Raw genomic sequence first — 21,251 nt, 5'->3', positions numbered from 1 at the left:
ATAGGGACACGGATAGGGACCGGCACCGGTAGTGGGACAGGAACCGTAACGGGACAGGAGCTTGGACAGGAACAAGAAGAGGGACACGGACGCGAACAGTGACCGGCAGCGATTCTTCCCACCGCGCTCTGCCGCTCCCCCCGTCAGGGGGAGCCCGCCCGCCTCTCCCCGGCCGTTCACGGTGCCGGTGCCGTCTGCGTTGGCGTCGGGGCCGGTCCTGGTGCGGGGTCGGGAGAGGGACGGCAGCGTCCCACGGTCTCCTGATCCCGACCGATTCCCACCAGGCGGAGAGGCCGGGGGCTGCTCCGGGAGTCCTGGCAAGACTCTCGGCCCCCGTTGTCGGTCCGAGAGCTGTCCCCCGACCCCCGGTCCCGACGCTGACTGCGACTATCGGGGCCGGTCCTGGTGCTTTCTTCAACCCCCAAGGTTGGTCACGGTGCCGCCTTCGACCCCGCAAAGCTGGTCCCGGTGCCGCCTGCGACTCCGGGGCCGGTCCCAGTGTTTCTCTCGACCCCCCGGGCCGATCCCAGTGTTTCTCTCGACCCCCCGGGCCGGTCCCCGTGTTGTCGCGATGTGGTGGCACCAGGTGGCAGCATCGTCCCGGCCACCAGCCCCGACATCGGCGGTCCCCGCGCCCGAGGTACCGCACCGAGGACCACCCCCCGCTCGCCGGCGCGGGGTCCCGGTGAAGCAGGGATGGAGAACCGCGAACCCCTGGGCAAGGCGAAGGGGTCGAGGGGCTCTTGCCCTCCAAGGGTACCGAGCCCTGGATCTGGCAGGGGAGCGTGCGGTGTGTCGGTGACACTGGTGGCATCACCGCATACCTGCCTGGCAGCTGCCCATGCCCCCGGCCAGCACCGTCCCGTCCATGGGAACAGGTGCCCTGTGGTGGGCACCGACACGGGGATGGGGAACAAGGCGTGGGAAAAGAGACACAGGAGGAGGGATGCAGGATGTGTCCTGTCCGTACCCAGGTGGTGGCAGGGCTGTCGGTGTCCCCGGCGACCTGTCACGAGCGGGTGAGCGTCGGGCACCGGTGACCCGCGGCTTGGCTGGGCCGTGGCGTGGGCAGCGGCGCTCACTTGCCCGTCCGTCTGTCCGATCCCATCCGTCCGCCCCGCTGTCCTGTCACCCCGCATCAGTGTCACGGCGAGGAGCCGCCCCGGCGGCGCTGGCCGGGGGTCCTGGCGGCTGCCCCTGACCCTAACGCGCCGTGGCAGCGGGGCGGCCGAGCAGATGTTCCCTGCCACCGGCACCGCGGCGCGAGGGTGCGGGGGTGGCAGATGTGACAGGCTTTGACAAGGCGCCAGACCCGCTCGTGGGGACAGGGCTGCCCGTGGCGTGTCCCCGGTTGCAGCACGACAGCGGGTGCTGCAGCCCCCCTCACCACTGGTCCTGCACCAACACCCCTTGCTCCTCTCCCCCCAAAAACCAGGGGTTCCACTGGAGGTCAGAGGTCTGGGGTCCCCCAGATGCGGAGTTCAAGTAGGACCAGCCCAGAACCATCACCTTCCTTGCTGTGCTGAGTCATCCTCTTTTGGAGGGTCCCACTCCCCCCTCCCAGCTGACACACTCTGACCTACCCAGAACAGTGCAACTGTTTTGGGTGCTCGGACCAGTTCTGCCCCCACTGTGTGTGTTGGGACCATGGATGTCCCTGAAGTGGGGTGCAATGGGACCACTCATGACCCCAGTGTAGGACCAGTCATGTCTCTCATGTGGGGTGCAGTAGGACAAGTCGTGACCCCAGCACAGGGACTGGGAGTCAGGGCAGTGCCCAGCGAGGGCAGAGGGAGCAGCTGGGGGTGCCACACGCTGGCATAGCCCCATAAAGCCACTAGAGCTTCGATTTTATATGGCAATAAAAGGTAATGTCAGCTATAAAGCATGAGAGCAGGTCCTGGTGTGCCGAGCAGGGGGGGCACAGAGGGGTGGGCAGCCTCCAGCTCCCTGGGACACCCCAGCAGGGCAATACCCACTGGGGCGACCGGGTCCCCAGGCGTCCCCGGGTCAGGGACACTCCCAGTGCTGTTGACAGGGCCAGCATTACAGCCCATGCATTAAAGCTGCTGCTTTGGGTTGCTGTTGTTGTTTTAATGGTTTTATTGGGCGATGCTGGGCCGGACCTTGCAGGCTTTAATGAAGGAGATTGATGGCTTAATCGCCTGTAGCCATTACGGGGTAATTGAATGGTTGTGTACATATGATCCGACTGTCAATGCCGACGTGGCTCGCAAGCGAAACGCCTGGAGCAGAGTGGGGGACACAGCCCCTCCTGCATCCCTGATGGAGACAGCATGGGGGGAGCAGAGCCCATGGCCTTGGAAACTCTCATTCCTGGGGTCCTCGCTGTGTCGGTGTTCCTGGAGGTCTCCACGTTCATCCAGTGGCACCAGGTTACCCCAACCCACCTCCATCTGGCTCAGCACCCAACCTGGGTTCCAGGGCACCATAACCAGGTGCTTTAATGAGGCTTTTAATTACCAGGTCTCATCTATAGGCATGAAAAGCAGTGGGGGAGTGGAGGTGGGAGCATGGGGGTCCAGCATGGATGGCAGCCCCAAACTGGGCGGTCACCACTGACCACCCTCCCTGTGGAAACCACTGAGGAGCAAACCCAGCAGAGCCACAGCTGAGTCCCCACACTGAGGTGTGAGTCAAACTACTCATTTTGTGTGTGACAACCAGGTGTTTTACAGTATTTGCTACCTGTGATCATCCATCAAAGCAATCGATAGCGTTCCTGCAGAGTTTTATTAATGATCTTGTCACGGGGCTGGTGCGGGGTGCCCGGGGTTGTCGAGAATGATAGATCATTAAGAGCTTTTGCTGCTATTTATTCTCCAGTGACCTTGTCTTTCTCCATTGTTGCTTGCTTAAGAGTTATGAATGTAAGACATGATAATTTGATATTGATCTATTTGGTAAGTTAAAAAATTTACTGCATCGTTGATGTTTTAACAAAGGATCTGCTCGGTCCCTCCCGCAGGCTGGGACGAGCTGCCTGTGCTCGGCCCCACACGTGTGTCCGTGTGCCGGAGCGCTGAGCCCGTGGTGTGGGACAGGGAGGGGTGGCTGGTGAGCTCTGGGTGTCCCCAGTGTTCCCATCGCAATTCCTTCTGAGCCTGAAATACCAAAAGTCAGGCCCTGGCAGATGCTCCTGTGGGCTGGGTGCTGGGATGGATGGAGCAGGCGCATGACTGGACCACTGTGCAGGTGGTGCAGGGTGGGATGGAGGGGCTGCAGAGGAGGAAACCTGTTCCTGTCCATATCCCCTTCCCCTTTTCTCATCTGCTGTCATGTCCCTGTCCCATCCCTGCTCCCTATGCCCAGTGCCTGCCAGCTGCCCCCTCTGTGTTCTGCCAGGTTTTTGGGGCTCCACTGACCCTAGCAAAGGTATCCCTGTAATTACTTGTGCTCTCTGTTCCTCTTGCCCTTTCTGTTGCTTCCAGTGCCCCACCAGCTGCTGGGGAAAGCTGGCGCTCCCTGTCAGCCCCTCAGCACTGGACAGGATTGGACCAGCATCCCGCTGCCTCCCCAGTGCAGTGGGATGGATCCGCTGGCTGGGGACCTGCAGGGCATGACTGCCAACCCCCACTGGCATTACTGATCCCTCAGGGCTGACAGCTCCCATGTGAAGTCAAACAGGGACAAAATTCCAGGTATAAAGGTGGGGTTTATCAGTAGTGCCTGTCCTCCATGTAATCGATGACCTTGAGACATGGGCACTGGTGTCACACACACACACACACACACACACACACACACACACACACACAAAATTTAATTCATGCTGCATCTGCTCCATGCCTGTGACATTCCTCTTGGCTCTGCCCCCACCCCAGCCCACCAGGGGGTTCACCCCTTGCCCCACTGTGGCCACAGCCCAAAACCCAAGCCTCATCATGCTGTTCCTCCCCATCTCCCTGGGGTCTCTGCACATTATTTATTGTTTCATGGCTCTTTCATCACATTGATGTCCCTGCAAGCCCCTGGCAGCCATCCCTGCCCCTTCCCCCTTTCCTGTTCCATTGTGGGATGGGTTACACCCATCAAGTGCACTAGGAGAACGTGGGGGTAGACGTATTGGGTTGGACAGCACAGTCAGTATTTATGAGTGATTTTGTATTTATTCTTCATTTTTGCTGGGAAATCCTTCCCTGTAAGGCTGGTGAGGCCCTGGCACAGGTTGCCCAGAGAAGCTGTGGCTGCCCCATCCCTGGAAGTGTCCAAGGCCAGGTTGGACAGGGCTTGGAGCAACCTGGTCCAGTGGAAGGTGCCCCTGCCCGTGGCAGGGGCTGGAATGAGATGAGCTTAAGGTCCCTTCCAATTTAAACCATTCCATGATTCTGTGATTCCTGCAAAGGGCTCTCATACAAGGAAACCCTAACTCTGCAGCTCCGGCTCAGCTTGGCCAGGTGGGATAAATAAATCCTACTTTTATTGGATATTATTCATGGACCAGGCTGCTACTGCTGATCCCTGTAGCACCTCTTTGCAGGCAAAATGGTTGTGGATCAGGGCCAAGCACCCCTGGGGTCCCAGCCCTGGCCCTGGGACCAGGAATCAGGCTGAGTAGAAGCGCTGCAGAAGCTCCTTCTTGTTCACTTTCCCCATCTGGTTTCGCGGGATCTCCTCCACCACGATCAGCTCCGTTGGGATGGTGTATGGAGCCATGGTCTCCCTGGAACACAGGTGTTCAGCCCATTACAGCCACCTGGGACCAGCACAGGCTGAGCTGTCCTGGGAGCACCCACAGCCTTCAGCACCCTGATCAGCCCCACCTGGGACCCCCACCCATACCCCAGGAGCTCACTTAGCTCTCAGTCCCTCTAAGAGATGCTATTTGTTTCCAGCCTGTCTCTGCAGGGAGCAGCTCATCCCTTGGGGATCGCCTGGGGATGCAGGGCTTGTTTCCAGCCCTCTCTTTGCCCTTGTCTACTGGGAGAGCTCTGTTCCCCCACCACAGCTCATCCCTGGTCCTGTTCTTCTCCTGCCTGTGCTCTCTGGTGGCACCTGGACCCAGCTCACCACTTGCTGTGTTTTGGACTGGAGATGGACCCTGTTACTGACACCTGACTCCACCTGACACCTCCAGCTCATCCATGAGGGTCACTCTTGGCTTCCCACTCCCTGCCCTTTGGGAGTAGCTGCCTGTGCTGCCAAGCCTGCCATGGGACATCCCAAAGCACCCACCCCCCCTCAGGAGGGGGCATGGAGACCCTTCAAATGGTAAGGTGGACTCAGTAACCCTCCCTGTTAGAGACAGGGACAATGTGCAGCAGAGTGGTGGATGCTGGACCCCATGTGTTCCTGGTGCCAGTCCCTGAGAACCGAGACTGCAGGTGAGTCGCCTCCCCAGGAGTGTGCAGGTGACTTGTCAGTGATCACAGCCCACGAGGGCCTTCCTGCTGCGGGGAGAGGTTTGAGCACTGAGCATCATTCCCTTTGCAGAGCACGGAGGGGGGTCTCCCCTGCCTTCTGCTGCCCGTGTGTCACCAACCTGGGGCTGTGCCCGGCCCCAGCAGTGTCCTGGCACTGACTCTGATTCGAGATGCCAAGTCTGCTGAGCCCTTCAGCCCTTGCCTGGCCTCCTCCCCCCGCTGCCACCAGCACCCGGCCATATGGATCCGCTAACTCGGGATGGCGCCTGTCGCCGGGAAGCGCCATCGGAGTGAAAGCCGCAAAATGAATCACTCTGAAAAGGGACATGTGTCTCCTGCCAGGGAGCGCAAGAAAAGGGGCCAAGTGAATGTAAGTGACATAAAAAATAAAGGGGATAGACAGGGCGAGAGGGAGAGGCGGGAGAGGGCTGGAGTGGTGCCTGGAGCCAGTGCTGGGCAGGGAGCACAGCCCGGGCGGGTGGCCGGACCCTCGGGGGGCTCTGGTTTCAAGGGCAGAAGAGCAACATTTCTGTCACAGAGCTGGGGACAGTGATGGGAAGAGACGTGAAGGGAACACTCTGGGAGGGGGGCAGGCAGGGAAGTACATGGGGGGCTGAGTGCAGCCCCCTGCCCTGCACCAGTGACACCCAGAGCAAGATCTGGGGGATCCGCAAGGCCACAGGTGGGGGATGAAGGGATCTGCTGGGGTCACCAATGTCACTGCCAGAAGGATAAGAGATGGCAGGCACTACGCAGCATGGTGAGCACCTCTTGTAAGAGGAAAGGCTGAGAGGGTTGGGATTGTTCAGCCTGGAAAAGAGGAGGCTTCAGGGTGACCTAATTGTGGCCTTCCAGTACCTGAAGTGAGCCAAGAGTTGGAGAGAGACTATTTACGAGGGCCTGGAGTAACAGGATGAGGAGGAATGGCTTCCCACTGACAGACGGTTAGATGGGATATTGGGAAGGAATTCTTCCCTGTCAGGGTGGTGAGGCCCTGGCACAGGTTGCCCAGAGAAGCTGTGGCTGCCCCATCCCTGGAAGTGTTCCAGGCCAGGTTGGAGCAACGCGGTCTAGTGGAAGGTGTCTCTGCCCATGGCAGGGGGTGGAACTGGATAGGCTTTAAGGTCTCTTCCCACCCAAAGAGGGTGGGTGATTCTGCGACACGTCCCTGATGAGGATACTGCTAGCTCTGCCCCTGCTTTCCCTGTGTCTCTCACTGTTCATCTCCCTGTGGCATCTTACCTGGCCCAGTCCTTCAGGTCCTTCACTGAGAGCATCTCACCCTTGCGCAGCTGCACGACAGCACTGACCCGCTGCCCCCACACCATGTCCGGGGGCCCGATCACAGCCACGTCTGCAGGGAGAGCAGGAGCTGGAGTGAGAAACCTGAGCAGCTTCTGGGGTCCAGGTGGGTAGAAGGGGGGTTCAGGTGTCAGCAGCAGCGGTGTGTGGGGAGGAAAATGCCACGGGATGTCAGCACAGGAAAACACCGTGGATCTTTGTGCTGACAAAAGAACAGAGCTTTTTACCACAGAAAAGGCAGGAAGCCCCATGGCTTGAGCACTTTAGAGTCAACAGGGAGGAAGATGATGTACAGAGTGGTGTGGAGCTGGGGGTGCCTTCTGTCCCCTCATACAGGGTCACGCACGAGGGCAGGACAGATCTAATTACAGTCTCATTTCCAAAATCAGATGGGAGCTGCTGCTGACTCAGCACATGGCCACAGGCTTTGGCCCCGGGAGAGAAGTAACAGTGGGATTTAGACACTTTGCTCAGACCAGCCTTTCCTGTGGGAGGGCTGTGAGTGAGCTCCAGGCAGGAGCCCTTGGGAGCTTCATGCACCCACTGATCCAGGGCTGTGTTCCCACGCTCCATCCTTCCCAGCACGGCACAGGGATAGGGCAGAGCAGTACCTGTGATGTGGGGGTGTGCGAGCAGGTGACGTTCCACCTCCAGGGCGCTGATTTTGAACCCTCCGTTTTTGATGATGTCCACTGAAGTGCGGCCCCTGATCCAGTACACGCCGTCCTTGTACACTGCTGTGTCTCCTGGAAAGAAAACCTCTCCTTGCTCCACTCCTTCCCTCTGACTCCTTTCATCCAGCCCCTCAGAATGACACTTTGCAGCATTCCCAGCCTAGATACCATAAAATGTGCCAGCAGTGGTGCAGTTTTCCAAACCTTATTCCCAACTCACCTCTGGCATGCTCCAGAGTTTACACATGATGCTGCAAAGGCAGCAAATGCCCAGAGATTTACAGTGTCAGAGCAATGAAGCATCAGGATCAGACCTGAAATCCAGGCTGCTCCCCAAAAGAGCTGTGTCCCTGCTCATCTGGCACATGCCAAAATGCTGAGCAGCTCAGCTGAGCCAGGGAATGATTAATTGTTCCTGTATTTGCCTGCCCCTTGGCACTGTGTGGATGATGAAAGCTGTCTGGAATATTTTGAAGTTGAGGGAGAGTTTGAAACTGGGACTCTCGCAGCAGGAAGGAACTCATGGCTGCTGGGATGAACTGCCTCCTGTACCCAGACTGCTGTGGTGTGTGACTGACAGAGCATGGGAGAGGGAACATTAATTAAATGGTGGCACTGGGAGAGCAAAGAGCTGCGAGCTTTCAGCCAGGAGATCAAGAGCTGCTTATTCACACAGAAAAGATGGGGAGAGGAGAAGGAATTCTGCCCTGGATCAGTGACACGCAGTTCCCATGTAGCTCTTTGGGATCTAAGTACAGGAAAATGGCCCATTTGCATTTTCTCTGCTCTGATGGGGTGAATGACCCCTGGGACAGGGACATGGTTGAGTCCCTGAGACAGACCTGGATGGGGGAAGTTTTCTCTGCTCCAGGGTGTCCTGATGTGAAAGCCAAAGGACTCTGTGCCTGCCTGAATGACTTGCTTCTCTTAATTCTCCTTATACTGAGAAAGGATGGAATTCTTATCCCTGTGTGTCATTGAGCCTGTGGGGAGGTGTCAGCCACACTGGGCTCTCTGGAGCCTGTTTGCAAAACAAACTGCCAGGGCAGAGCTTGTCACTGGGACCTTGTGTCTGTCCCACTCCTGTGCAGCCACCCCATTTCCCCAGGAGGAGCACAGGCAGGATCTGTTCACACTTGCCTATGGAGCCATGTCCCACGCATAAAAACATTACTGCCAACTGCAAAACATCCTTTTTGGAGGAGGTGTGCTCCCTAACCTCTCCTCTTCCTGATGGTCTCCATACAACAAGGGAGAGGAGGAAGAATCCTCGCTTCTCCCCTTCCATCCCCTGTGCTCCCCATATAGATCCCTCCATCTTGTTGGCAGCACATCGTGGTGGGGGAATGAGCCACATTATTATTGTAACTATTGTGAGCTTCTGGGACGAGCTCTGTAATTCCCATCTCTTCCTTTCCGCCTCCTCTCTCCTGCGAGCCCAGTGCCAGGGCCTGACTGTCACTTCCCGCGCTGACAGGCCGGAGCACGCTCCAGGGGACCGCCATCCACGAGGACAGCCACATTACCCTCTGCCCTGCACCATCTGCTCCCAGCCCAGCACATCAGGCAGCCTGTGCAGTGGCACATCCAGCATTCTCTGCTTCCCAGGCCAGCGGGAAATTCCCAGGCTGAGGAGACCTGTTAAAACACTGCTGACTTTTCTTCAAGGCTCTTCCCCACATGCTGCAGGTAAACAGTCTGAGAGTCACTTGCAAACCTGGCACTGCCCCAAGGGCCCACAGCAGAAGCTGTGTCCGTATTTTGGGGGGTCCTGATGTGAGCTCCTGTGCCCCACGAGCCCACCCAGCCTCTGCAAGCAGCCCTGTGGCTGGTGTTGTGCTCCATCCATCCCATCTGCTCCAGCTTTTCCTGCTCCATCAGGCTGTTTCGTCCTACCATGGTGCCCTTGCCCAGTATGGTCAACAGAGGTGACGGGGGGATTCTGAGCAGGGAATAGAGCTCTCTGCCCATGAGATAGCACCACTTTCCCAACCACATTCCTACCTATCTTCCTTTCCAGCTGGCTTCTGGGTGTCTCCAGAGAGTACCCAGTGCACTGGCACAGGGACGGGAGGGATGTGATGGACGGAGTTCACCCAACAGTGGGGTCTGCACCTGTGTGATCCTGCTCCTGCCCATCCTGTCTCTGGAGCTCCCAGTCCTGCTCTGGTTTCAGCAAGACTGATGTCGGGCATCAGCTGGGGGATGCTGGACTCCAGTAATGCCTCACTCCCTCTCCATCCTAAGCCTTTCCCTCCTCTGCCCTCCAGTACAGGGATCACCGCAGCATACAAGAGCAGGGTCAGGACACCATGCCCGTGCTCAGATTCCTCCTGCTGCTTGGAGCCACAACCAGCACTTCCCTCCTCGCAGCCAGCTGTGCAGGGAAGGGAATTTTGGCTGATGAGAAGATGACGGTGTCTGACACCCCACCTCTGCCTGCCTGGGCCACTTCCAACTGGCTCCTTTCATCCCACAAAGCCACCGGCAGCAGAACTCCGTGGCAAGTGGCTCCATGTCGGAGCTGCATCAAGGCCATGGGATTATTGTTTCCCTGACAGCAGCCGTCACTGCTACCTTTGGATCTGTTTCAAGATGCTCAGTGGGCATCTGTTCTGTGAAATGTTAAAGGCTCTGCTGAGCTGCATATTGAACAGGCTGCCCTTTGCTGGAGTTTCAGGCAATTATATATATATTTATATACACAAAATCATAGAATCATGGAATGGTTTGGGTGGGAAGGGACTGTAAGCTCATCTCGTCCCACCCCCTGCCATGGGCAGGGACACCTTCCACTAGACCAGGTTGCTCCACGCCCTGTCCAACCTGGCCTTGGACACTTCCAGGGATGGGGCAGCCACAGCTTCTCTGGGCAGCCTGTGCCAGGGCCTCACCACCCACACATGGAGATGCAGAAGGAGACGTGCAATGGAGACCAACATTTCCCAAGTCAAACTGCAAAGATTTCTGCAATGAGGTTCTTCAAGTTGCAAAATCCTCCTTCCAAGGACAAAAGGGCCCTTGTGACTCTGCCATGATGGGCTGTATTTTGAGCACCTCCTTCAGAGAGTGGAGAGAGCTACCAGTGACCAACACACTGCCAGAGCTGCTTCACAGGACAGAGGAAACAAGAGCCTCTTTGCTCCTTGAGCTGAACTACAGGATCAAACCCTCCCTAGAGCTCCTGTGCCAACACCCTCGCCCATGGGGCAGCTTGTTCCTGGCAAACACGGCACAAACACCCACATCAAAGGTGTCCTGAGCAAATATTTGAACCATTTATTAACCAAAAGAACACTTTGGCTGGAGAACTGAAATGCTGAGTGGCTCCAGAGAGCTCTGAGATAGCTGAAATATGCATTAAAAAAAAGACTTTTTATGTAAACCATGAGGAACAGTGACTTCAACCCGCTCTAGATGGAGATCTGGGAATGTCTTAGGATCTGCTGGAAAAACTAAATGAACAGGGGTAGTGTTGCCCTTGACATGGGTCTGGCACACAGGTCTGGTACATTAATCCAAGACCTCAGCCCTACACATGGCTGCTGAGGAGAGGTTGGCACCCCAGGAGGAGCCCATCCCAGGCACACTGTCCCTGCTCCCCAGGGACAGATGTTACTCGGAAACCTGGAAGACTGTTTGGTAACACGTGTCACCAGCTTTGTGGCAGTGACAGAGTGGCAGCGACGTGCGAGCCGAGATCTGGCGCACGGAGCTGACCTGGGAGCAACGCGGCGCCGCGCTGATCTGCAAACTGTCACACAGCCTTTCCTGGCTTCTGGGAGGTGTTTCCCCATCCCACATTGTTTATACACCTATTCCTTTGTGTTTGGAGCTCCCAGAAGGGACATGGCAGGTGTTTCCCAGGCAGCTCCACCCCAGCAGATGGGAGGCAGGACAGTGTGGACACCTGAGGATCCGCGCTCCAAGGTTTGCAAACCAAACCCACATAGTCCAACACCTTGAGCACAGCCTGGCCCAGGAGCATCAATCCCAGTGGATTTGGCTGTTTACAGCTGCAATGTGACAGACTCCCTCAGGACCTTCCTGGCTGTGTTGCTGGGCAGACCCAGCACCGGGAACACTCAGCGCGCAGCAGCTCGTGTGCGCATCAGCGGCGGGGAAAAGCAGAAGGAAAGAGATGCCAGTGCCATGGATTTGGGTCCAACCTCAGGCACAGCCTTTTGCTGGGTCTCACTCAGGCACTGGGAGCATGGTGAGGACAGTCTGGGCTCAGACCAGCACCAGCCATCACTTCAAAAATGAAGATAGAACCAGGGCGTGCATGAACACTGTGTTGGAAGAACAGAGGAGGCATTGAAAGCACACTGGGGGCATTGGAAACAGCACCGGGTACAAATGTGGAGTCAGAGAGGAAAGCTTGGCTTTGTATGTTATCAAACCTCATCCAGCTGCAGGATGTGGCCTCTGAAGGACCAGACTGCTGGGACACTCACAGCTCCATCCCCCCAGGACACCTCACAGGATCTCTGGATGTCTCCCCATTCCTGTCATAACTCCAACAGACCAAGTACTGCACAGCAGAAAATACCAAGAAACAGCAAAATTCGCCTTTGAAAGGGAAATTAATTCGTTGATTATTTCACCCTCCTGCTCCAGAGGCTGTTAATGTTCTCCTCAGGAGCTCCAGGGGCCGGAGTGGTGCTGGGGATGCTGGTGGGCTCTTCCCTGCCAGCAGCAGGATGTGGTTTGAGCACTTTCAAATATTAATTAGACCTTTTGGTGCTAATGAATCACTCCTGATTTTTGCAAAGTCTTGGCTTTCAAATACTCCATGCAGAGCTCAGCCTAGTTCTCCTCAGAGAGTGGGAATGGAGAGCAGGAATGTCTCACAGCCACTTTTTGAGGTGACTCTGACCTACAGGGACACAGAGGAGATCTGTATGGCAGCTCCTTTGGGGGCGGTCACCCTGTGCCACCCATAGACAGGGCAGGGGACAGCCAACAGAGCTCCTTCAGATCACACAGTGCACCATGCTCTTTTGGGAGCCTTTAAGGTTTTTTCCCTCAAAATCCAGGAGGAATTCCCTGCTGTCAGCTGTTCTCCTGCCATGATGATCCCTCATTTCCACAGAGAAGAGCTGGAGCAAGGTGCTCACCCTCCTGCATTCCTCTGCACCTGAAATTGCTCACCAAGCCAGTGTGTCAGGGGAACTGTGTCAGGGGGACCAGCAGGCTCCCAGCTGGAAAACCCCTGGGAAGCTTGAAGGGAGGCAGTCAGAATAATCAGTCTTTGCCCTTCTCTGGTGCCTTTCAGCCAAGGATCTCCAAGCACACTGATCCAGAGGCTAATTAGGCAGAAATGGGAACAGCTGGTGGGATGCGAACGGCCTCGGTGGGATGAGAAGTGGCCTTGCACACCACGGAGCAGTGGGCAGGAGGTTCTGCATCTCTGCTCTACCCTGGGATTAACTCCTGCCTGCCTCCTGCTTCCCTAAAATGGTTATTGATGCTCCTGGTCCATCCCAGGCTGAAGCAGAGCTCACCCTCTGGCAAAGAGACACACCTCAGTGATTAAAATGATTTATTTTTCAGGCAGGATTGCTCCAACAGCCTGGGCAGGTGATGAAAAGCCTGAGCCCTGATCCTGATCCTCACCACTTCGGAGAGCAGAGCCAAAATCCAGGAGCTCAAACCCCATTTACCTGGTGAGGGTTTTGTGGGAGTGAGTCTCCAACCCCAGCTGGATTGGGGCACACAGGGGCCCAGTCGGGGCTTGTGATGGTCACCTTGACCACTCAAAGGCAGCTGTGGGGCCACAGCTGGCAGGCAGGTCCTCCTCTATCCTCCTGAGGATCAGGTCCAGGAGCAGACCACAGAAATGCTCCTTGCCAAGCTTTGGAATCCCCCTGCAGTCATTAGCTCCATGTGCCCATCACGTCTCTCCAGTGCTTTCAGGTTTCCCTGCTCTTTCCAGGGCAGTTCAGCGTCTCACCACCCTCCTAAATCAATGGAAACTAATTTTTGCAGGTAACAGACACAGTGGGGCTGGGAAGCTGCTGAGTGTGGCTCAGCAGTGACATTCCTGTGGCCACTCTGCCTCTCTTCCTATCCCTGTGCAGCACAAGCTCCCTGTGCAGCTCCCAAACCAAGCCCAACACTCAAAGAAACGGTTTCTTCCCATTCCCAGAGGCTCCTCTGCTGGAGAAAAGCCATGTGGGGTGGATAAATGATTATAAAGTGCTAAAGGCTGTTCATAGGAATTAGATAATCCGTCCCCTCTGTGGCCAAGTGCCGATCGGGATGGGCTGAGGGATGGGCAGCTGAGCGATGCGTCTCCGTTACGGTTTTCAGCCTTTCCCTCCCCCCATGCCATGAAACTGCATCCATAGATCCCCCATCTGCTCACATACATCACACACTTCACTCCAGTTTATTAGCTGGAATAAATCATAAATATTTCATTATATATCAACGACGCTCGACTCCGGGAAGGCGCAATCCATCACCTCGACATTCCTTGCGACCCGCTGCCATGCAATAAGCTTTCCAGTCTATTAAACAAGATTGATACAGTGTGCTGGGATGGACTAGGGGAATTTATTTATGGGGCACTGGGAGAGGGAGGGCACTGAACGTGTGGTGCCACACAGGCAAATTGGGGCTGCTCCCATTAGCCCTGGGGCAGCCCAACCACAAAGCCCTGGAGCTGCAGGAGACTGAGTCCTCCTCTGAGTGCACCGTGGGAATCTACTGCCAATAGAAGACAGGGAATCAGGGAATTGTTTAGGTTGGAAAAGACCCTTAAGACCATCGAGTCCATCCATTACCTCAGTACTGCCAAGCCACCAATAAACCATGTCCCCAGGTGTCACATCCACATGGCTTTTAAATCCTTCCAAGGATGGGGACTCCACCACCGCACTGGATAACCTGTGCCAGGCTTGGACAAGCCTTTCGGTGAAGAAATTTTCCCAATGTTCCAACCTAAACCTTCCCTGGTGCAACTTTAGGCCATTTTCTCTTGTTCTGTTGCTTGTCCCTTGGGAAAAAAGATAGGAGTAGATGCTGCAGCAAAGCAGGACCCAGCTGAAGCTGCATGCTGGCTCCAACACGGACCTTCCAGATTGTTCTCATCACTTACCATCACTATGAGTAACTCTCTGGTTGAAAACTGGGCTTTTAACCACTGAGGAGTTACCAGCACCTGATGGACACTTGTGAAGATGCAACACACAGCAATCCAGAGTCTCTCCTGCACTGCTGGGATTGATTGGAGGCATCCGTGTTCCTGAGGGGGATTGACACCTCCTCAGCAGCGATGATGTATGTGTACATATCTATTTAATGAAATGCTAAATGATAGGCTGAATAACAGCCCAACTTTACCTTGATTTATTGCATGGAAGTGAGGAACGTTTGTACCTGCTCTCAGCCATCTTGGCTACGAGCAGAGGTCACGAGCACTAATTGTAGCTAATTAACGGTAATTAGACTTGTGGAAGTCTGGATTTTGGCTCCTTGTGCCGGCGTGTGTCCCAGCTCCCACGGGTCACCTGCCCGAAGACTCCTCTCCTCTTCCCCTTCACCCTCATCCACTTCAACACTTCAGCACCCACATTCCCTGAAACTAGGCTGCAATCCCAGCCTTGCTTCCGACTTCCTTCCCCACTGCTGTCTCGTGTCCCCAAATGCTTCAGCAGGGAAAGGTGGCAGGAAAACCCTGTGGTCCTCCAGCAGCCTGTCGGCACCAAAGTTAATCATAGAATCATGGAATATCCTAAGTCGAAAGGACTCCACAAGGATCATTGAGTCCAACTCCTGATCAGGGAGTTAGCTCCTCACTGGAGCAAACCTCTGATTTTATCCTTTCTGTAGGTTATTGGATCCTCTGTGAGTTACAAGGGGACCTGAGAAAGTTCCTGTTAATCCCAATCCATCTGAAATCTTGAACTCCCGCTAGTTCACACCTTTTCCACCCTGCACAGACAATGACAGTGAGACCTGTCAGGCTCCCAAAGTCCAACTTGCTGCTGCCTTTGGAGTGTGTCACAGCCATGGAGAGGCTCTTTTGCGGCTTCTTGAGTCCACCTACCCTCACCTGGTCACTTGGACCAGCAAATGCCTTCCCTGGGCTCATGGAAGGCACTGCCCAAAAAATAATGGGGCTGCTCCAAAGCTCTGCTCCTGCTGTGGTGCTTTGAGGGCTCTGTGTGTGCCATGATCATTAATAAAGCATCAAAGGCTCCTGAGGGGGAGACTTTGAAACTTCCTCAAAAAAACACATGTATATTAATACCACACCAATTATTCATGAGGAAACCATCTCCCCAGCAGCTCCCAGGGCTGCTGCTCAATCCATGGGTCCAGGATAAAGCCCTTCCCCATGTCCCAGCCCTGCCCAGTAGAGCCACTGGCACTGGGAGAAAGGCTGGCACAACACTCCTTGATCCAGCTGCTATCCTGGCACCGGCAGCTCTTGCTGGCAGCAGCACTACAATCCTCTGCCAAAATCCTCCAGTGGGGCCTGGGAGTGGGAGGGAGGAGAGGGTTCAGCAGCTGCACCCTGAGATATATCCCTGAGCTTGGAACTGGCAGGTGAGCTCAGCATGGAGCTGCTGCTCTGCATGCAGGTTCCATCTGGGGTCCACAATACAAGGACGTGGAGCTGTTGGAGTGAGTCCAGAGGAGACCACAGAGAAGCTCCAAGGCTGGAGATCCTCTGCACTAGAGACAGGTCAGGAGAACTGGGGGTGTTCACCTGGAGAAGAGACCTTAGAGCCCCTTCCAGTATCTAAAGGGGCTCCAAGAGAGCTGGAGAGGGACTTTGGACAAGGACCTGGAGGGACAGAACAAGGGGGAATGGCTTCCCACTGAAAATGGGGAGATTTGGGAAGAAATTCCCAATGGGGATTTTGGGAAGAAATTCCTCCCTGTGAGGGTGGTGAAGGGCTGGAATGGAATTCCCACAGTAGCTGTGGCTGCCCCATCCCTGGAAGTGTTCAAGGCCAGGTTGGACGGGGCGTGGAGCAACCTGGGCTAGTGGAAGGTGTCCCTGCCCATGGCAGGGGATGGAACGAGATGAGATTTAAGGTCCCTTCGAACCCAAACCATTCTGAGATTTTATGAAGCCCCATCCCAGAGTCTCCTCCAGGTCCAGAGCAAGCTCTGCCTCACTCTCCTGGAAGGGAAGAGCCCTTCCTGCTCTGGTCTGGAGAACTCCTGCTCTCCAAACATGGGCTGTGCAGGAATCAAGGATGGAGGATCCAGAGTCAGGGTTATCCCCAGGATGGCACTGTCTGCTCCCACGCCTCCCCCCAAAACAACAATAGGTGTCTGCAATTTGTGGCTGTCACACTTTGCAGGCCACTGGCCACCGAGGCAGAGCAAGATTTTGCTGCTGTTACAGATTTCTCCCCGTGTGAAATCTGGAGGTAATTTAATGGCTCACGAGAAAGGAAATAAATCTATTAGAAGGGAATCGCTGTTTGTTTACGCACCTTGCCACGAACAGCCCCGGGAGCGGCGGCGGCAGCAGGTGGATGTGCAGCACCATTTATTTACATAATAAAATTGCCAAGTAGATTTGTAGCTCAGGGGCATCCTCGGCTCTCCCTGTGCTCCCTGATTCCCATCAGCACTAATGCACGTGCTGTGTGCTCAGCAAGGGGGGGACAAACCCTCCAACTGCCCTCGTGACTGCTGCTGAGGGATAGAGGGATGCAGATGCCTCTGTGTGTTGGGTCCTTGCTCTGGATTTGGGCAGGGAGTGGGAATTGCACCATGCTTTGCAGTCCTTTCCACCTATCCATATGAAGCTGAGTCAGGGGAGGGTTAGGATAGAGATTAGAAAAAGGTTCTTCCCCCAGGGGGTGGTCAGGCACTGACCAGGCTTCCCAGGACAGTGGTCACAGCCTCAAGGCTGCCAGAGCTCAAAGAGCATTTGGACAACGCTCTCAGGGCCATGGTGGGTGTCCTGTGCAGGGCCAGAAGTTGGACTGGATGATCCATGTGGGTTCCCTACAACTCAGGAGATTCTTGATTGATCTGTGAGAGGCACTGGGTCTGCTGAGAGCTGTCTGCTCCCAGGAGAAAAGGGTTAAACAACTGACTCCCCACTCTCAAAACTTCTCCAGAGAGCCCTGGAGCATCCAGCATGAGGAAAAAAGAAAATCAGAATAAAAAAAGTGCCCCAGCCTGGAATGAATTCCTGTCATGTTCTGTAACAGGGAACTTTGTATTCCAGAGGCAGCAGCGCTGAGCCTGCTGTCAGAGCCACGCTGGGAGAAAGGGCAAAACCCTGCCGAGATGAAAGAATGGGAAGCACTGGAACAGCCTCCCCTGGCATTTACACCTGGAAAAAAAATAAATCACTCAAGGGCATCTCACAAAGAGCTGGGCTAATAAGGCACTGCACCCCATGCTGGGTGGTTGCACCGGCAGAGCAGGAGATGGAGGGGTGCCAGGAATGCTGGCAGCATCTCCAGGTACCTGGGACATGAAAGCAGCAGGTAAGACAAGTGTAATTCAAGCCAGTAACCCTGAGCTGTGCTCTCCCCCACTCTGCTTCCAGCCAGGGGACAGGGGGATTGGGGACCTGCTGCTGGGCAGCCCAGGAGTGCAGCTACCCCTTGTCTTGGTTGATCTATCAGTGATTCCTTCCCCTCATTTGTATTTTCCAAAGGTTCCTCAAATTTATTGCACCTCTCAGGCAGGGGGAGAAGTCACAGTGATGCTCGCTGACCATCTTGGCTTGTCTGCACATCATATTTCCATTGCCATCCAAACTCCCCCTCCACAACCCTGATCTGGCCACTGTGAGTGGGCTCATTTCCCTGCTCCCAAGAGGACTTTTCTCCTTCTCCAAGTACAGGGAAGAAGGCAAGACAGCATTTAGCCATTGCCCTTCTGTGTCACTGTCGTGCACCACAACTGCACACAGAACCCCCCTGAGGGTGCAAAGGGCTGGTGTGAGGTTGGTGTAATGGTGGTGCAGGGCTGGCAGGGTGCTGACAGCTTCAACCCCACTGATGAGCAGAGACAGCAGCATCAGCTTCACCTGCAGACACTTCAGGGCGCTTGGAAAGCCCCACCCACTGCAACCCATCCACATCCCACCCCTTCTACCACCCACTGCAAGTCAGGCTTCCCAGCATGTCCCACTGGGCAGCAGGTGTTGGCTACCAAATACAAAGGCCCATCTCTGTACTGTTGTTTTGGGCCTCAAGGGTTGCTGCAGATGGTCCCTGCTCCAGCCTTGGCAATGGACACCCTTATGTGACATATGCCAGCAAAGTCCTCGGTGCTGGTGTCCAGCCAGGAGAGGACAGCACCAAATGGAAACTTAGCCTTGGCCAAGTCTGGCAGCACCCCATGTCCTGCCTGCCCTTGGCAGAGGTGCTGCTCCTCAGCTTTATCTCATTTCTTCATCTCAGTATGACCAGGAGCCTCTCCAAGCCCCGAGAGCTGAAGGATATGAGCAGATGAAGCCTCCCCTGGCTGCACGTCCCACTCCAAGGGGGCCACACTGCTCTGATGGAAAACAGCGGATAAACCAGGCAAACCTTTGAAGGTTTCTGCAAACCAGGCAGCCAAGACTTTGTAGGTTCACTCCTCATTAGCAGGAGCTCATGGGTGACTGATATGACACAAGTAGGCTGAGCAGGAACCCCCCCCCTTCCTCAGCCCAAATTACCGCAGATGGGTTTGCCCAGAGGAGCAGCCAGAAAAGAAAATGGGTAAGTAAAAATGAAAAACATTTCTTTTTTTCACATTAGCATTTAAATATTTATGGAAATCCCTGCAGACAACGAGATGAAAAAGAAAACTCAAAGAGTAATAAATAAGTCAATGCTCCAAGGTGTGGCTGCACAGCTGAACGCGGCTGGTGGAGCTTTGAAGAGTGTGGTAACCAAAAATAATAATGGTGGTAATAAAAATATTAGAGCAAACCCCTCTGCTCTCTGAGATTGGCTCAGTTGGTTACAGTATGGTGCTAATAAGGCCAAGTTTGTGGGTTTGAGCCCCACATGGGTCATTCACTTAAGAGCTAGACTTGGTGATCCTTGTGGGTCCCTTCCAACTCAGAACATTCTATGATTCTGTGACCACTGAGGGATTGATCACACCTTAGCTAAAGAGAGCTCTTGTCCATGCAGTGACCTGTCCCAGGCTCTGGTGAGACAAATGATTAAATAAAGCAGGATAATGTTGAGAGAGTGTTGGCAGAGGCACTGGTGGGACGTGAGGACAGATTTCTGCCTTAAATTGTTTGCCTGAATATACAGAAGCCAATACTTTTGCTTACAGTACAATAGCATTAGTCGTGAGTAAATATGTTCTCAATTGTCTTGAGTGAAACCCAGAGGGAAAAGTAAAGAGCTTCTCAAAGGCAGAGACGTTCAGCTCATCTTCAAGCACTAATACCAGCCCAGGACCCAACAAAACCTCAGCACGTCTTGGATCATGCCTGATAAAAGTGATCCCTCGCTCTCCTTCCTTCCAGGAAGGAAGGAAACCAGGGCACTGGCTTGGGGGTTGGAATGAGATGATCTTTAAGGTCGCTTTCAACCCAAACCATTCTGTGATTCTATGAAACCAAAGCCAGAAAGAAGATCTATTTTCAACCAATTTCCTCCTGAGCTGGACACCTCTGGTGACAGGGAAGTGTCAGGACACCCACCATCTCCACCCAAGGAAGGACAGGCACCACCTTCTACTCCACCAGGTTGCTCCAAGCCCCGTCCAATCTGGCCCTGGACACTTCCAGGGATGGGGTAGCCACAGCTTTTCTGGGCAACCTGTACCAGGGCCTCACCACCCTCACAGGGAAGAATTTCTTCCTAAATCCCTGGGATGAGATGGGAAGAACCACTCCCAGCAGTCAGGGGCTCATTCCAGCCTCTCTGCCTTCAGGCTGCGAGAGCAGCGCTGTCATAGCACAGCTTGAGAGGTGAAAGCAGAGTGAGAGAAAAGAGCCTGGACTTTGGAGGTGCAGGTGCCTGCTGTTCCCACCGGCTCTCAGCTGGGGTGCAATTGCTCCATGCCTCTGGAAACCAGACTCAGTGTGGCAGAGGCTCTCAAAGAAGTAAAGGGTTGGCATCCGAGATGTTTGATACGATGAGAGTAGAGCTTCAGAGAGTAAACAAATTCTGTGCCAAAAGCTGCTCTCATTTACAGCTACAAAAATCCCAAGTCACTCTGAACTGCTGAAAACATCAGCTTCACGAGCAGTCAAGGAAATGGAATCACAGAATCAGGGAATCATGGAATGGTTTGGGTTAGAAGGGACCTTAAAACTCATCTCATTCCACCCTTCCATGTCCTGATGACCCCTAGAATTCCAGCTGTTGGGCAAACCTGGAAATATTGAATCCTCAAGGAGAAGGAATAAATACTGAGGCAGAAAGCAAAGTGTTCAAAGTGCGTAAGGAACATTTGGAGGCGATAAAGGCTGTTGTATCAGAAACCATTCCACCTTTATATTTTTATTTCTAGGAACAGCTCTTAAATGAGGGCTGGGTGGAGATGTGAGTCCAGCACACAGCTGGTCTGGTTTCTGCTCCTGCCCCATGAATATCCAGTTAAATATCCTTCCTACACCAGCACATGGAGCTGTGTTTGGGGTCCACCTGGCATTTTTGGGGATGTTCTTTCACATCATTTATGGGAAGATGGGTCCAAGCTCTGAGCTGCTCACAAAGGAAGGGGTGAGTGCTGCCATCCTGCCTCACTCACAAGTTTATCTCTGACAGAGTCCACAAGAAGATCCTCCAGGGAAGAGCCCACGCTCCAGCCAGTGGGATCACCACACCAGTAACTCACATCATTTCAACACATTACAATTAAGGAATCATTCCTTTAAAAATAGAATTTGCATTAGCTGGATTTGTGCCTAGGAAAGCCACTGCAAACAAACAGAAAACCTGCA

At 54.6% G+C, this 21,251-nt stretch overlaps 1 protein-coding gene across 2 annotated transcripts in view; it reads right to left on the bottom strand.

The window, feature by feature from the left end:
• Positions 1–4,470: 4,470 nt before the first annotated feature.
• ACSF3 (acyl-CoA synthetase family member 3) overlaps positions 4,471–21,251 on the bottom strand; it is a 56,720-nt gene continuing 39,939 nt past the window's right edge. For both annotated transcript variants that reach the window (XM_051805954.1, XM_051805953.1), the window contains exons 8-10: positions 7,298–7,432; positions 6,627–6,738; positions 4,471–4,684 (exon numbers count right to left, since the gene is read on the bottom strand). In XM_051805954.1, coding sequence (XP_051661914.1) covers positions 4,567–4,684; positions 6,627–6,738; positions 7,298–7,432 — 365 coding nt within the window. In that variant the 3' untranslated portion in view covers positions 4,471–4,566. The remainder of the gene's footprint in view (positions 4,685–6,626; positions 6,739–7,297; positions 7,433–21,251) is intronic.

Source organism: Manacus candei, unplaced genomic scaffold (assembly GCF_025592945.1).
Source record: "Manacus candei isolate 608988 ecotype Guabito, Panama unplaced genomic scaffold, ASM2559294v1 h1tg000065l, whole genome shotgun sequence".
Lineage (NCBI taxonomy): Eukaryota > Metazoa > Chordata > Aves > Passeriformes > Pipridae > Manacus > Manacus candei.
This window is presented reverse-complemented; position numbering and strand designations above follow the sequence as displayed.